At 36.6% G+C, this 16,467-nt stretch overlaps 1 protein-coding gene across 1 annotated transcript in view; it reads right to left on the bottom strand.

Moving 5' to 3' along the window:
- The window catches only part of LOC149063593 (calcyphosin-like protein), a 34,485-nt gene extending 19,212 nt beyond the window's left edge, over positions 1 to 15,273 (bottom strand). Inside the window, exons 1-2 of the mRNA XM_089255818.1 lie at positions 15,009 to 15,273; positions 2,413 to 2,600 (exon numbers count right to left, since the gene is read on the bottom strand). Of these exons, the coding sequence (XP_089111944.1) occupies positions 2,413 to 2,561 (149 nt within the window). The 5' untranslated portion in view covers positions 2,562 to 2,600; positions 15,009 to 15,273. The remainder of the gene's footprint in view (positions 1 to 2,412; positions 2,601 to 15,008) is intronic.
- Between the last annotated feature and the right edge of the window lie 1,194 nt (positions 15,274 to 16,467).

Genomic DNA, 16,467 nt, shown 5'->3' with positions numbered 1-16,467 from the left:
GTAGAATATTTCGTTTAAATCGCCAATAGTTTCTACCAATTAGCGGTGGATTAAGAGACTGAACCCACCACCGAAGTTCATCGACCTTTCAGAAATATCTCAAAGGGTATTATTTCCTGGTGAATCGATTGACGACGTGAGCAAGTTCAATCGCAATCGCTGATTAGTCGCAATTCGGTCACCTTAATCGGTTTCGTACATGATCAAATGATTCATTTTTTTTTTGGCAGTTGGAAACGTCCCTTGTACATACTCTACTCAACCACGTGGTTAAACCGAGCGTAAATAGAAAAAAAAATAACAATAAAAGAAAATCACCGAGACGATGAGACAAAATACTATAATCTTTGTGCGTTTTTTGGCCCTCTAGCGGCGACTATATGAACCGCCTTAACGACTCGCGTGAGTTCGCTGATTCATTTATTAAGCCGTTTATTTTATTTATTATTATTTTTATAAATGCCAAAGCAGATGATTCAGATGATTGAGAGTTGAAAAAAGAAATGTGGATGACGACGCGACGATAACTCATCCGGCAAACATGGGAGTTCTTTCAACCTGGAAACAGCACCCGTTGTGAAAAAAAATTATGTCCTCAACTGACTGGCATTTGTTTTTCCAACAATAACGTCTCGAGTTAAACAATAAACATTCATTAAAAATGCTATGAGATTTAAAGGAGAAAGCGCTCGTCATAAAAAATAAGGTCTCCAAACAAACCAATGACTTTTCAACAATACAATAGAGACGTTTCAATACAGATGAAAACTTTGACTTTCAGATGATGCTAGTGGCAACAATGATTTTCATTGCCAATGGCAATGGGAGGATGGCTTTCCAACGATATTCATGGCAGTAATGAATTACCATGTTGCCATAACAATGGCAACTATTCGATAACGCCAATGGCAATTTTTCAATGATACCAATGGTAAAAAATAACTTTACGAAAGTTATAAATATAAAATGACTCTTCAGTGTGATTATTATTATTCAACAATATTAGTTTTAATAATGACTTTCAATGATATACTATTTTTAATAATGACTTTCAATGATTTACTATTTCTAATAATGACTTTCAATGATATACTATTTTTCAGTAATGTCTTTCAATGCTTTACTATTTATTATTAATAATGTCTCTTCAACAATATTATTTTCAATAATGACTTTCAATGATATATTATTTTCAATAATGACTTTCAATGATATATTATTTTCAATAATGACTTTCAATGATATATTATTTTCAATAATGACTTTCAATGATATATTATTTTCAATAATGGCTTCCAATGATATACTATTTTCACACGATAATGACTTTCAATGATATACTATTTTCACACGATAATGACTTTCAATGATATACTATTTTCAATAATGACTTTCAATTATACTAGGGCAATAATTTTTAATGAGTTTCAGTAATGGCTTATCGATTATAGTAGTTTCAGTAGTGACTATTCGATGATATTAATGGAGATAATGACTGACTTTTCAATGATACTAATTGGTAAAAACAACTTTTCTAAAATCATTAATGTAAAATGACTTCTCAATGATATTAGTGGCAAATGTCTTCTCAATGGTACTGGGCAACAATGAGTTTTTGATTATATTAGCTTCAGTAATGCCTTTTCAGTCGTATTATTTTCAACAATGGCTCTTGGTTGATATTAATGGAAATAATAACTTTTCAATTATACCAATTGGTAAAGATCATCCATCATCAATGGTAAAAACAACTTTTGGAAAATCATAAATGTATATGTTACGGTGAAAGCTCGAAGACTGGTAAAACCTAGATTTCACTGGTAACACCTAGGTTTTACCAAGACGAGTCGATAAAAGCCCGAAATACGCTTGTAAACGTTTTCATTTCGGACTTTTACCTAGCCGAAGTTCGTTTTAAATTAATAAATTAACCATTATGAAAGTTCCTGTCTCTCAGTAATTATTTATTAATTAAAATTATTTAATAATTATAATTACTTAATTATTAACTGTTGAATCAACTCCTAGAACTCAGTACTTTCTGCCTTCCTTCCGATTTTCAAATCCGTTTGGTCATACATGGATTTTCTTTACATGCATACTCCTCGAATATTTGAACTACCGCGTACCGTATACCTCATTTTTGTAAGGCCCCTCTTCTCTTGAGGCCCCCGGGCCCATGCGTTAGGCGGCACTGACAAGAGTGTTCTGGAACAACCGATTCTGTTTTTATTCTTGGCAAATAATCGCCAAGAAATATTGGGCCAAGCTTGGCCAATATGTAGCCAGCCTATACCTCTGCTGCTTCTTTGCAACAGATAAAGGAAAATATTTAGGAATGACTATTGGGCCAGGCTTGACACGACTGTGACCATGGCTTAAGTAATGTGAAAAAAAAAATTGTCTTCTCACCTGCCAAGACCCAATATTCCTTTGGAGCCTCTTTGTAGGCAAAGCAAACGAAGCCTCTCGAGGGGATCCACGGCATGTAGCAGCTGCCTGGACACCTTGTCTTTCATGATCATCTCATTCCTCGTTTGCGCGGACAATGGTCGCGGCATGGCAATGGACTGAAACGCTGGTCACTCGATTGGGCACGCCTACATCAAGACGTGAAATATAAAAAAACAATACCATGTTTTAATATATGAGAAAAAATCAACTTTGAACAAATATTCTGCCAGTAGTTTCGGGTTGGTAAGTCGGTTTTTATGACACTATGGTCTCGTGGTGCCACCATGGGTTACAGTTCATGCAATGCATGCCTATGACTACAGGGTGGATAATAATTACACACGTGATTCCTTGTGTAAACTAACATGGAAAAATGCTTTCACAGTTTTTTGATTTGACCAATAAAATAAAGGAGTTATAATTTTTTAACAATTAATTATGCACATCCTGCCAAATTCCCAGAACGGTACACCAAACATATAACTTGGCGTTTTTGAAGCTGATATAACAATGTATTAAGGATATGTATGCATGTATTAATGTATAACATTGTATTAAGAATAAATGCGTAACCTTGCACAACATGCATGTTGTTCTCTTGTTATGAATGACCACATGAGTGATTAAGTGAGTTGGACATTCAGCCCCGGATATTTCACACTCTACATTTCACCCCTTGTGTAAATATTATGTGAGTTATGTCACGCACTTCGTCATTCACATGGTTATTCTCTCAGCCATACAGTCACTCACACTCGCACACTCATACAGTTGCTCACTCGGTCATTCATACGGTCACTCATTCGGTCACTCACTCGGTCATTCATCCGGTTACTCACTTCGTTATTTATGCGATCACTCACTCATACTGTAAAACGCACTCTCATCTGGTGACTCACTCATTCATGCGGTCACTCATCCCCTTATGTGGTCACTCACACAGTCAGTCACTCATACGGTCAGGGCAGGCAAAATTTCTGGAGACGAAACGTAACGGGGGTGAAATGTCCGGATCCCGTTATGCGTGTGTGAATGAAACCATATTTAAAAGAACAAACTAAGGGATGGCTTTAGTTTTTAAAATTGAAAGCTAGGAGCAAGGGGGCATAATTTCTCGGAAAACAAATGCCCATATTTGGTTGGCCCTTGGAGCTTTTTGTCGTGGTCCGCGGGTAATTTTCAGAAAGTAGTCGTTGAAAACATTGAAAAACTAGAACTAATGAAACAGATAGTTCTAGAATGAATGAGAAAAACTTTTCTAGAATTAATGAAAAAATAATTTTGGAATTAATGAAAAAATAATTTTGGAATTAATGAAAAAATAATTTTGGAATTAATGAAAAAATAATTTTGGAATTAATGAAAAAATAATTTTGGAATTAATGAAAAAATAATTTTGGAATTAATGAAAGAAATAGTTTCGAAACGAATTGATGAAAACAGAATTAATTTCAGAATTTTTGAAGCAAAATAATTTCAGAATTTTTGAAGAAAATACAGTAATTTCAGAATTTTTGAAGCAAATAATTCCGGAATTTTTGAAGCAAATAATTCCGGAATTTTTGAAGCAAATAATTTCGGAATTTTTGAAGCAAATAATTTCGGAATTTTTGAAGCAAATAATTTCAGAATTTTTGAAGCAAATAATTTCAGAATTTTTGAAGCAAATAATTTCAGAATTTTTGAAGCAAATAATTTTTGAATTTTTGAAGCAAATAATTTCAGAATTTTTGAAGCAAATAATTTTTGAATTTTTGAAGCAAATAATTTCAGAATTTTTGAAGCAAATAATTTTTGAATTTTTGAAGCAAATAATTTCGAAATTTTTGAAGCAAATAATTTCGGAATTTTTGAAGCAAATAGTTTTAGAATAATTGAAGAACATAATTTCAGAACATTTGAAGCAAAGAATTTCAGAATTTTTGAAGCAAATAGTTTCAGAATTTTTGAAGTAAATAATTTTTGAATTTTTGAAGCAAATAATTTCGAAATTTTTGAAGCAAATAATTTTTGAATTTTTGAAGCAAATAATTTCGGAATTTTTGAAGCAAATAATTTCAGAATTTTTGAAGCAAATAATTTTTGAATTTTTGAAGCAAATAATTTCAGAATTTTTGAAGCAAATAATTTCAGAATTTTTGAAGCAAATAATTTCAGAATTTTTGAAGCAAATAGTTTTTGAATTTTTGAAGCAAATAATTTTTGAATTTTTGAAGCAAATAATTTCGAAATTTTTGAAGCAAATAATTTCGAAATTTTTGAAGCAAATAATTTCGAAAATTTTGAAGCAAATAATTTCGGAATTTTTGAAGCAAATAGTTTTAGAATTTTTGAAGAAAATAGTTTCAGAATTTTTGAAGCAAATAATTTTAGAATTTTTGAAGCAAATAATTTCAGAATTTTTGAAGCAAATAATTTTTGAATTTTTGAAGCAAATAATTTCGAAATTTTTGAAGCAAATAATTTCGGAATTTTTGAAGCAAATAATTTCAGAATTTTTGAAGAAAATAATTTCAGAATATTTGAAGCAAAGAATTTCAGAATTTTTGAAGAAAATAGTTTCAGAATTTTTGAAGCAAATAATTTTAGAATTTTTGAAGCAAATAATTTCAGAATTTTTGAAGCAAATAATTTTTGAATTTTTGAAGCAAATAGTTTTAGAATTTTTGAAGAAAATAATTTCAGAATATTTGAAGCAAAGAATTTCAGAATTTTTGAAGAAAATAATTTCAGAATATTTGAAGCAAAGAATTTCAGAATTTTTGAAGCAAATAATTTCAGAATTTTTGAAGCAAATAATTTCGGAATTTTTGAAACAAAAACTTCAGAATTAGTGAAAAAAATAATAACTCATAAATCAAAGAGAGAAATAATTTCGTATTTTCTGATAGAAATTGTTTCACAATCAATAAAAAACTAATTGCGTAATTATTGAAAGAAATAATTTCAAGATACATTGAGAAGAAAAATAATGTCAAAATTACCGAAATAAATAACTATAGAATCATTTAAAGGGGTTTCAGATTAAAATTATGTTAAGAATTTAATAAGTAATTAATCAAAAACTTTTCCATAAGTGGCGTTAAAAATATTTTCAAAACTAATCAAAATTGATGATTAATAAAAGGAATAATTTCAGAATAAATAAAGGTCTGCAATTAACTTTTGCGCCTGTTCAACTCGGAAGCCCAATTTGCTGTTTTTGTTAAGATGCTACTAGAATTACACGAGTTGGTGGCCCGCGGGCTTCGTGGGAAATTTCAATTTGACCCGTCGTGTCTGAAAGGTTGAAGGCCCCTGATGTAGGCTGAAATGAATTTTGAATTCGTAAAAATAGTTCTTGTAAAAAAGAAAGTAAATTTATAAAGACAGCACGAGTTGATAACAAAATTCCAGCGCGATAAAAACAATCGCACATCCGTCACAAGCTACCATTTTCACATTCCTCACATTAAAGATTTTTACGCAGTTTCGATGAAGTTTTAAAATCTATCAAAAAATATTGACCTGTTTTCATGATCAAGATGTAATCTGATTACAACGACAGCGTAAAAAAACAATGATCTCGCAGACCTTCATCAGCATGCATTGTATGTACCTTCCCTCCGAAAATTGATATTAAAACTTGATATTGAAGGAGAGAAAATTACCACATTTCGGCAACCAGTTTTTCAAATAGATCTCATTTGGCTAACATTTTACAAATCTGGTGATAAATTTACTTTTGAAGTTGGCGAAGGCTACATTTAATAACAAGGTTACAACATCGCTCTACACGAAGAGAAAAAGCGCCAATCGTTGAAAAAACAGCCGAACTTGGCTTCTAACGAGTGTTGGATATTTCAGTTCATTTGAAAGAAGCTACTACTACTACTAAACCAGACATGCACCTCGTCCATATTCCTCTGCGGAACCTCTAACGAATCGGTACATGTCGGAATGTGCGTGTACATGTAGTGAAACCTGACGTGAAGTTTGTTTCTGTGTAATGCTTGTGTTATGTGTAGTGCTGCCATCTGCCAACAGTTTTTCTAACTATGAGTGAAGTGTAATGATTAAATGATTTATCGTTGTAGTCCTGTTTGAAAGAAACTGAAACCAAATTTACTTTCGTTTGGTGTGTAATTGACCGTTACAAAACTGACACGTCACAAAACTTAGAAACGTTATAACTCCCAAAATATTCGTTCGATCCTAAAACGGAAAACACTTTTCTATATTAGTTTTTCACAAGGAATCACGTGTGCAATTATTGGGCGGTCGATAGTTACCACCCTGTATAGCCCCAAGTCAGCGGACAGAGTTTTTAGATTTTTTCGAATTTATAGAAAAAATACTTAACGAAAATTGTTCTGAAATTTTAGCCATGTAAACCTTATACTTACACTCACAGTTTGAAGTGAAAATTTAGTCACCAGTGCATTTAGGGGACCGACAAAACATTTAATAGGAAGAAAATGTTTTTGATCAATCCTATGTCAGAAAAAGCTCAGAATGATTCGAAACGTTCACAAAGTATTTCACTTGTTATTTTCAATGTTTTATGTATTTTCGTGAGAATTTCACGTCGTATTTTCACGAAGAAATGAATGTTTGAAACATAGCGTAAAAAAGTTTCGTTACGAAAGCGAGCCGCGCCAGCAGTGACACCTTGGGATTTGTGTTAACGACATCTACCCGCAGACATCCAAAACGCTAATATGTTCTTAATACGTCTTGCGATATGAACGTTTAAATTATTTCGTTAACTACGCAACGTTTTACGAATGCACCCAGTATCTTCACATGATTTAAACGACGCATTCACGCCAAAAATTCGAAAAATCTCTCAATAATTATATGGAAAATGTATTGAATGATATCACTTACTACTCTAATTTTCTTATTCTTGCAACTAGTGTTTGTATAAAACGTGAACGATCACGAAAATTATTTCATTCATGAACTTGTTATTTTCTTCTGGATACTCTTAAACATTGCACAAAATCCCCAAGTTGACTTGAAGAATTAAAAACGTGATTTTCGAGCTTTAGAGCCTAATTTTCTATAACATCTCCGTAGTTCCTGCAGGTACTGGAATAGGGAGCTATATTGCTTTCTTAGATTAGTTTTCGATCGCTTCGTGAGAAAATTCTATGTGATTTTATTTTCTACTTTTTCATCAATGCAGGACCGCCCTTACCAGATGCAGACCCCGGTGCCAAAATAATAGCCGCTCCAGAGTCGTGTTAATAATTTCGTCCTCCCCCCCCCCCCCCCCTAGCCTCGATTTTATATATTCTGTGGGAAAGAGGAAATCGGCACATCCAAAAAAAAAAATCATAATCATAATATATGCAGGAATGCTGAAAAATTTCCATAAAAAAAATGTAGACAAAAATTAAATTTGAATTAACAAAAAAAATTTAATGAAAATTTCTTGCAGAAAAAATTTTAAATTGTGATGAAAGAAATAATTTCAAACCCTATCAAAAAAACAATTGGGACCTAATGTAAAAAATTGTCTGAGAACTAATGTAAATTCAAAATGGATGAATCAAAAATGACAAAAATAATTAACAGAGGTAATTCCAGCAATGAAAATTCAGAATAAATGAAAGAAATGATTCCAGGATTGAAGAAAATCCAAAATTCCAGAATTGATGAGACTCTGAATGAACAGAATGAGTGAAAGAAATACTTCTAGAATCGACGAAAATTTTGAATAAATGAAAGGAATAATTTCCAGCCCTGATGAAAATTCTGAGTACACAGAATAAACGAAAGAAAAATATCTTCACAATTGATGAAAATTCAGAATTCGAGAATTGATGGAAATTCAGAATGTATCAAAGAAAAATTATCATTACCGTAAGTGCGGGACCCGGTGTGAATGCACTTGTCGCACACCCCCTAAGGGCAACTCTGCACAAAGGGCGGCTCTGCTCTGCCTTTGTAGTCTAATGGTCTAGGGTGTTCACCCGGAAAGTGAAAGGACCTGGGTCCGCTTTCGTAACGAAATTCTTTTACGTTACATCTCGAGAGATTCGCAACGCAAATGAAAGCCAATGGTGTCGTTCGATAGGAATTCTTGAGACACATCTAATGACATTACTCCGATTTTAATATATCTTCCGGACTGGGCACCAGGCTCGCGGCCGTCTTCCATAACAAAATTTATTTGCGCTACATCTCGAGAGATTCGCGACGCAAATTAAAGCCAATGGTGTCGTTCGATAGGAATTTTTGAGACATCTAACGACGTTACTCCGGTTTTAATATATCTTCCGGACTGGGCACCAGGATCGCGGCCCTCTTCCGTAACGAAATTGATTTGCGTTACATCTCGAGAGATTCGCAATGCAAATGAAAGCCAATGGTGTCGTTCGATAGGAATTCTTGAGACACATCTAATGACATTACTCCGGTTTTAATATATCTACCGGACTGGGCACCATGATCGTGGCCCTCTTCCGTAACGAAATTGATTTTGCGCTACATCTCGAGAAATTCGCGACGCAAATTAAAGCCAATGGTGTCGTTCGATAGGAATTTTTGAGACATCTAACGACGTTACTCCGGTTTTAATATATTTTCCGGACTGGGCACCAGGATCGCGGCCGTCTTCCATAACAAAATTTATTTGCGTTACATCTCGAGAGATTCGCGACGCAAATTAAAGCCAATGGTGTCGTTCGATAGGAATTTTTGAGACATCTAACGACGTTACTCCGGTTTTAATATATTTTCCGGACTGGGCACCAGGATCGCGGCCCTCTTCCATAACGAAATTGATTTGCGTTACATCTCGAGAGATTCGCAACGCAAATGAAAGCCAATGGTGTCGTTCGATAGGAATTCTTGAGACACATCTAATGACATTACTCCGATTTTAATATATCTACCGGACTGGGCACCAGGCTCGCGGCCGTCTTCCATAACAAAATTTATTTGCGCTACATCTCGAGAGATTCGCGACGCAAATGAAAGCCAATGGTGTCGTTCGATAGGAATTTTTGAGACATCTAACGACGTTACTCCGGTTTTAATATATCTTCCGGACTGGGCACCAGGATCGCGGCCCTCTTCCGTAACGAAATTGATTTGCGTTACATCTCGAGAGATTCGCAATGCAAATGAAAGCCAATGGTGTCGTTCGATAGGAATTCTTGAGACACATCTAATGACATTACTCCGATTTTAATATATCTTCCGGACTGGGCACCAGGCTCGCGGCCGTCTTCCATAACAAAATTTATTTGCGCTACATCTCGAGAGATTCGCGACGCAAATTAAAGCCAATGGTGTCGTTCGATAGGAATTTTTGAGACATCTAACGACGTTACTCCGGTTTTAATATATCTTCCGGACTGGGCACCAGGATCGCGGCCCTCTTCCGTAACGAAATTGATTTGCGTTACATCTCGAGAGATTCGCAATGCAAATGAAAGCCAATGGTGTCGTTCGATAGGAATTCTTGAGACACATCTAATGACATTACTCCGCTTTTAATATATCTTCCGGACTGGGCACCAGGATCGCGGCCCTCTTCCGTAACGAAATTGATTTTGCGCTACATCTCGAGAGATTCGCGACGTAAATGAAAGCCAATGGTGTCGTTCGATAGGAATTCTTGAGACACATCTAATGACATTACTCCGATTTTAATATATCTTCCGGACTGGGCACCAGGCTCGCGGCCGTCTTCCATAACAAAATTTATTTGCGCTACATCTCGAGAGATTCGCGACGCAAATTAAAGCCAATGGTGTCGTTCGATAGGAATTTTTGAGACATCTAACGACGTTACTCCGGTTTTAATATATCTTCCGGACTGGGCACCAGGATCGCGGCCCTCTTCCGTAACGAAATTGATTTGCGTTACATCTCGAGAGATTCGCAATGCAAATGAAAGCCAATGGTGTCGTTCGATAGGAATTCTTGAGACACATCTAATGACATTACTCCGCTTTTAATATATCTACCGGACTGGGCACCATGATCGTGGCCCTCTTCCGTAACGAAATTGATTTTGCGCTACATCTCGAGAAATTCGCGACGCAAATGAAAGCCAATGGTGTCGTTCGATAGGAATTTTTGAGACATCTAACGACGTTACTCCGGTTTTAATATATTTTCCGGACTGGGCACCAGGATCGCGGCCCTCTTCCATAACGAAATTGATTTGCGTTACATCTCGAGAGATTCGCAACGCAAATGAAAGCCAATGGTGTCGTTCCATAGGAATTCTTGAGACACATCTAATGACATTACTCCGGTTTTAATATATCTACCGGACTGGGCACCATGATCGTGGCCCTCTTCCGTAACGAAATTGATTTTGCGCTACATCTCGAGAGATTCGCGACGCAAATGAAAGCCAGTGGTGTCGTTCGATAGGAATTCTTGAGACACATCTAATGACATTACTCCGATTTTAATATATCTTCCGGACTGGGCACCAGGCTCGCGGCCGTCTTCCATAACAAAATTTATTTGCGCTACATCTCGAGAGATTCCCGACGCAAATGAAAGCCAATGGTGTCGTTCGATAGGAATTCTTGAGACACATCTAATGACATTACTCCGATTTTAATATATCTTCCGGACTGGGCACCAGGCTCGCGGCCGTCTTCCATAACAAAATTTATTTGCGCTACATCTCGAGAGATTCGCGACGCAAATTAAAGCCAATGGTGTCGTTCGATAGGAATTTTTGAGACATCTAACGACGTTACTCCGGTTTTAATATATCTTCCGGACTGGGCACCAGGATCGCGGCCCTCTTCCGTAACGAAATTGATTTTGCGCTACATCTTGAGAGATTCGCGACGTAAATGAAAGCCAATGGTGTCGTTCGATAGGAATTCTTGAGACACATCTAATGACATTACTCCGATTTTAATATATCTTCCGGACTGGGCACCAGGCTCGCGGCCGTCTTCCATAACAAAATTTATTTGCGCTACATCTCGAGAGATTCGCGACGCAAATTAAAGCCAATGGTGTCGTTCGATAGGAATTTTTGAGACATCTAACGACGTTACTCCGGTTTTAATATATCTTCCGGACTGGGCACCAGGATCGCGGCCCTCTTCCGTAACGAAATTGATTTGCGTTACATCTCGAGAGATTCGCAACGCAAATGAAAGCCAATGGTGTCATTCGATAGGAATTCTTGAGACACATCTAATGACATTACTCCGGTTTTAATATATCTACCGGACTGGGCACCATGATCGTGGCCCTCTTCCGTAACGAAATTGATTTTGCGCTACATCTCGAGAGATTCGCGATGCAAATGAAAGCCAATGGTGTCGTTCGATAGGAATTCTTGAGACACATCTAATGACATTACTCCGATTTTAATATATCTTCCGGACTGGGCACCAGGCTCGCGGCCGTCTTCCATAACAAAATTTATTTGCGCTACATCTCGAGAGATTCCCGACGCAAATGAAAGCCAATGGTGTCGTTCGATAGGAATTCTTGTGACACATCTAATGACATTACTCCGATTTTAATATATCTTCCGGACTGGGCACCAGGCTCGCGGCCGTCTTCCATAACAAAATTTATTTGCGCTACATCTCGAGAGATTCGCGACGCAAATTAAAGCCAATGGTGTCGTTCGATAGGAATTTTTGAGACATCTAACGACGTTACTCCGGTTTTAATATATCTTCCGGACTGGGCACCAGGATCGCGGCCCTCTTCCGTAACGAAATTGATTTTGAGCTACATCTCGAGAGATTCGCGACGCAAATGAAAGCCAATGGTGTCGTTCGATAGGAATTCTTGAGACACATCTAATGACATTACTCCGGTTTTAATATATCTTCCGGACTGGGCACCAGGCTCGCGGCCCTCTTCCGTAACGAAATTGATTTTGAGCTACATCTCGGGAGATTCGCGACGCAAATGAAAGCCAATGGTGTCGTTCGATAGGAATTCTTGAGACACATCTAATGACATTACTCCGATTTTAATATATCTTCCGGACTGGGCACCAGGCTCGCGGCCGTCTTCCATAACAAAATTTATTTGCGCTACATCTCGAGAGATTCCCGACGCAAATGAAAGCCAATGGTGTCGTTCGATAGGAATTCTTGAGACACATCTAATGACATTACTCCGATTTTAATATATCTTCCGGACTGGGCACCAGGCTCGCGGCCGTCTTCCATAACAAAATTTATTTGCGCTACATCTCGAGAGATTCGCGACGCAAATTAAAGCCAATGGTGTCGTTCGATAGGAATTTTTGAGACATCTAACGACGTTACTCCGGTTTTAATATATCTTCCGGACTGGGCACCAGGATCGCGGCCCTCTTCCGTAACGAAATTGATTTTGCGCTACATCTCGAGAGATTCGCTACGTAAATGAAAGCCAATGGTGTCGTTCGATAGGAATTCTTGAGACACATCTAATGACATTACTCCGGTTTTAATATATCTTCCGGACTGGGCACCAGGCTCGCGGCCCTCTTCCGTAACGAAATTGATTTTGAGCTACATCTCGAGAGATTCGCGACGCAAATGAAAGCCAATGGTGTCGTTCGATAGGAATTCTTGAGACACATCTAATGACATTACTCCGATTTTAATATATCTTCCGGACTGGGCACCAGGCTCGCGGCCCTCTTCCGTAACGAAATTGATTTGCGCTACATCTCGGGAGATTCGCGACGCAAATGAAAGCCAATGGTGTCGTTCGATAGGAATTTTTGAGACATCTAACGACGTTACTCCGGTTTTAATATATTTTCCGGACTGGGCACCAGGATCGCGGCCCTCTTCCGTAACGAAATTGATTTGCGTTACATCTCGAGAGATTCGCAACGCAAATGAAAGCCAATGGTGTCGTTCGATAGGAATTCTTGAGACACATCTAATGACATTACTCCGATTTTAATATATCTTCCGGACTGGGCACCAGGCTCGCGGCCGTCTTCCATAACAAAATTTATTTGCGCTACATCTCGAGAGATTCGCGACGCAAATTAAAGCCAATGGTGTCGTTCGATAGGAATTTTTGAGACATCTAACGACGTTACTCCGGTTTTAATATATCTTCAAGACTGGGCACCAGGATCGCGGCCCTCTTCCGTAACGAAATTGATTTTGCGCTACATCTCGAGAGATTCGCGACGTAAATGAAAGCCAATGGTGTCGTTCGATAGGAATTCTTGAGACACATCTAATGACATTACTCCGGTTTTAATATATCTTCCGGACTGGGCACCAGGCTCGCGGCCCTGTTCCGTAACGAAATTTATTTGCGGTATATCTCGAGAGATTTGCGACGCAAATAGACAACATTGGTATCGTCTATCAGCTATTCTAAAGACAAGTCCGATGATATCAATTTCCTTGTGTCAGTACCTATCCCGTGATTCAAAGCACAAAGAACGTATTCACGTCAAAACTTGCAGCCGTGTCTATGGTACATCCTGCCCAATTTTTTAATGTCCAAATCTTATGTACATTTTTTAATGTCTATAAATGTGTAATATACATGTTATATATATTCTGGAAAAGAGTAGTAAACCAGTAAATACAGTGAATAAAGAAAGGATGACGAAAAGTGTCAGCTATGAACGCTGAGAAAAGATGCATTTTGCAAATGACATATCTGAATCAAACTTCGAATTATCCTAGACATTAGGGAAAAGATCGAATTCAACAAGTGATTACAACATTAGAAATAGGAAATTATAATAAATAGGAAACTCAGGGAGAATTTGAATAATTCTTAAACTCAAGGAGAATTTCATTAATTTCAATACTCCAAATATTAGAATTATCCAAATATTTCAATTAAGTGGGTTGGTGCACGATCTTAGCTTCCCGTGCTTTCTTATGGGAAAAATCTCCTTTCTTTAAGGAAAATCTAAAAATTTTCTATTCACTTTAGGTGGTCAATTTTTCTCTCTCAAATACTATGAATAATTTTATACAATTTAATACGTGCATTTAGGCTATTTATTGTTGTTCATTTTTTTCCCGAATTTTAACTTTCAGTATCATGAAACCTTTCTCAAAAATCCCCAAAATTTACTCATATTTTCTGCCATAAAACACTTTTTAAATAATTTTAATAAATAATCCTCTCGTGTTAAAGTATGCAACACAAAGTTTCAAGGCACACAAAGTTTCAAGACTTTTGAAAGAGTGGTGTTAGAAAAAATTTTCCTAATCTAACAAAAAACATAGTTTTATAAAAGAGCATTTTATAGTAGAAATCATTAGCCTGTCCCAACAGTTTATACTAAAATATTTTGAAAATATTTCTAGTAGAAGTAGAACAAAAATATGAACACAGTTAGGCGTAGAAAATTTTATAGTATTTCAAAAGTGAAAAATTCGAAAACATGATTTTTGGGACATTTTCGTGCACCAACCCCCGTAACTAAGTTCGAATTAGTCAATTTCACTTGCATTTTAAAAAAATTCGAAATGGATTAATCGAACTTGGCTAATTCGAACGTGATTAATTTAAAATTAAATTATTTTTCTTAAAAATTAAGTAATTTCTGTACATTTAAATACATAAAAGAAAGCATAGCTTACCTGTTGCTTGTAACTTCAATCGGTTTTTTTTATTGAATACGTATAATAAAATTATACCGAGAAAACAAAAAACTGCTTAATAATCACTCGCTGACGTATCCCAGTGCATGCGAGATGAGGGAACACGGCATGTGTTTTTAACTTTACGCCACAGAGAGAAGTGCTCTTTTTTTTCCAGTCCTCTTGTTCTCCGTGCTCTTTTTTTTGCATAGAAAACGCGTACGCAGACCGGCTGGACATCAAAAAACAAAAATTAACCATACCAAAGTCAATGCTCCTATCTCTTCCAACAAAGTAAAAGTAACCATAGTTACAAGAATCAACAACACTGCTCGAGTCTACCACCTCCATCATCATAGGGCTTTTTTTTTTGTGTGTGTGAGTGTGTGGCTGGTATATAGTATAGTATAGTTGTCCGCATCATACTTCACCCACCATTTTCGTTCAGCTGCCTACTATTATCGATTTTATGATTTCATGGAATAGGTAATGAAAGTATATGTGTGTGTGTGTATATATATGCTAAGCAGAGAGGTGCCAAAGACGAAAGTGTGTCACCGTTCGACGATATCGGTGATTGTTTTTTGGATAGAGGCCAGGTGGGCACCAACATTTTCAAGTTGGAGATGATTACCATCATCACCAACCACTCTTACAAGAAACAAAATACAGCACTTTTTTTCTTTTTTTTTACAGTACGTTGTACTTTAATTTCCTGCAAGTTCTTGGAATAAATCATTATTTTGTATTTTTGAGTCACGAAACAGGAAGAAGTCCGGTTGAGATATAGTTAACCCAGATGTGGATGGGTTTGGTTGTTGATACAGTCAAACTAGGTTACTACGACGTCGGTTGTAACGACAACTCGGCTATAACGTCAATAATTGCACCGAATTACAAATTTTTACGAAGTTCCTGCGCCCGAAACAAAGTTAGTTATTTCTAATGTAAATTCGGTGTGCCGAACACGAATTTAAACCCCCAGGCTATGGGAATAGCCGGAAAAAGGCTTCTCTCTCACTGTGGCTGATTAAAAAAAAAAATCACTTTTTTTTTCATTTGACTTTTGTGAAAAATAGATGGCAACAAACGTAGCACCCAAAACGCAACACCCATCCAAATTGAATATAATCGGGGGGGGGGGGGAATAAATGTGTGGTTGAAACTGGATTCGAACCCACAATCACCGATAAGAATAGCGATGGGTAGGTAGGCATTCTACCACTGCTCGACAACGTACACCCATCCAATACAGTGTACGAGCAAACCTGTCAATGAATGAATGACAGGTTTGACAACAAAAAAAACCCTGTCAGAAAATAGAGAAAGAAATAATATTTAAAAAAATAGAATATATGAATGCGTACGCCATCTACACGAAATTTAAATAATTTCTTTTGAAAAGTAAAAATTGTAATCATCCCTGGATGATTGAGCACGTTTCTACGCTGATCATCCT

This window comes from Pholcus phalangioides, unplaced genomic scaffold, assembly GCF_987345545.1.
Source record: "Pholcus phalangioides strain wild (caught in Gottingen) unplaced genomic scaffold, Ppha-v1.0 ptg000172l_1, whole genome shotgun sequence".
Taxonomy (NCBI): Eukaryota; Metazoa; Arthropoda; class Arachnida; order Araneae; family Pholcidae; genus Pholcus; species Pholcus phalangioides.
The sequence above is the reverse complement of the archived record's forward strand: the minus strand, read 5'-3'. Positions and strand labels throughout refer to the sequence as shown.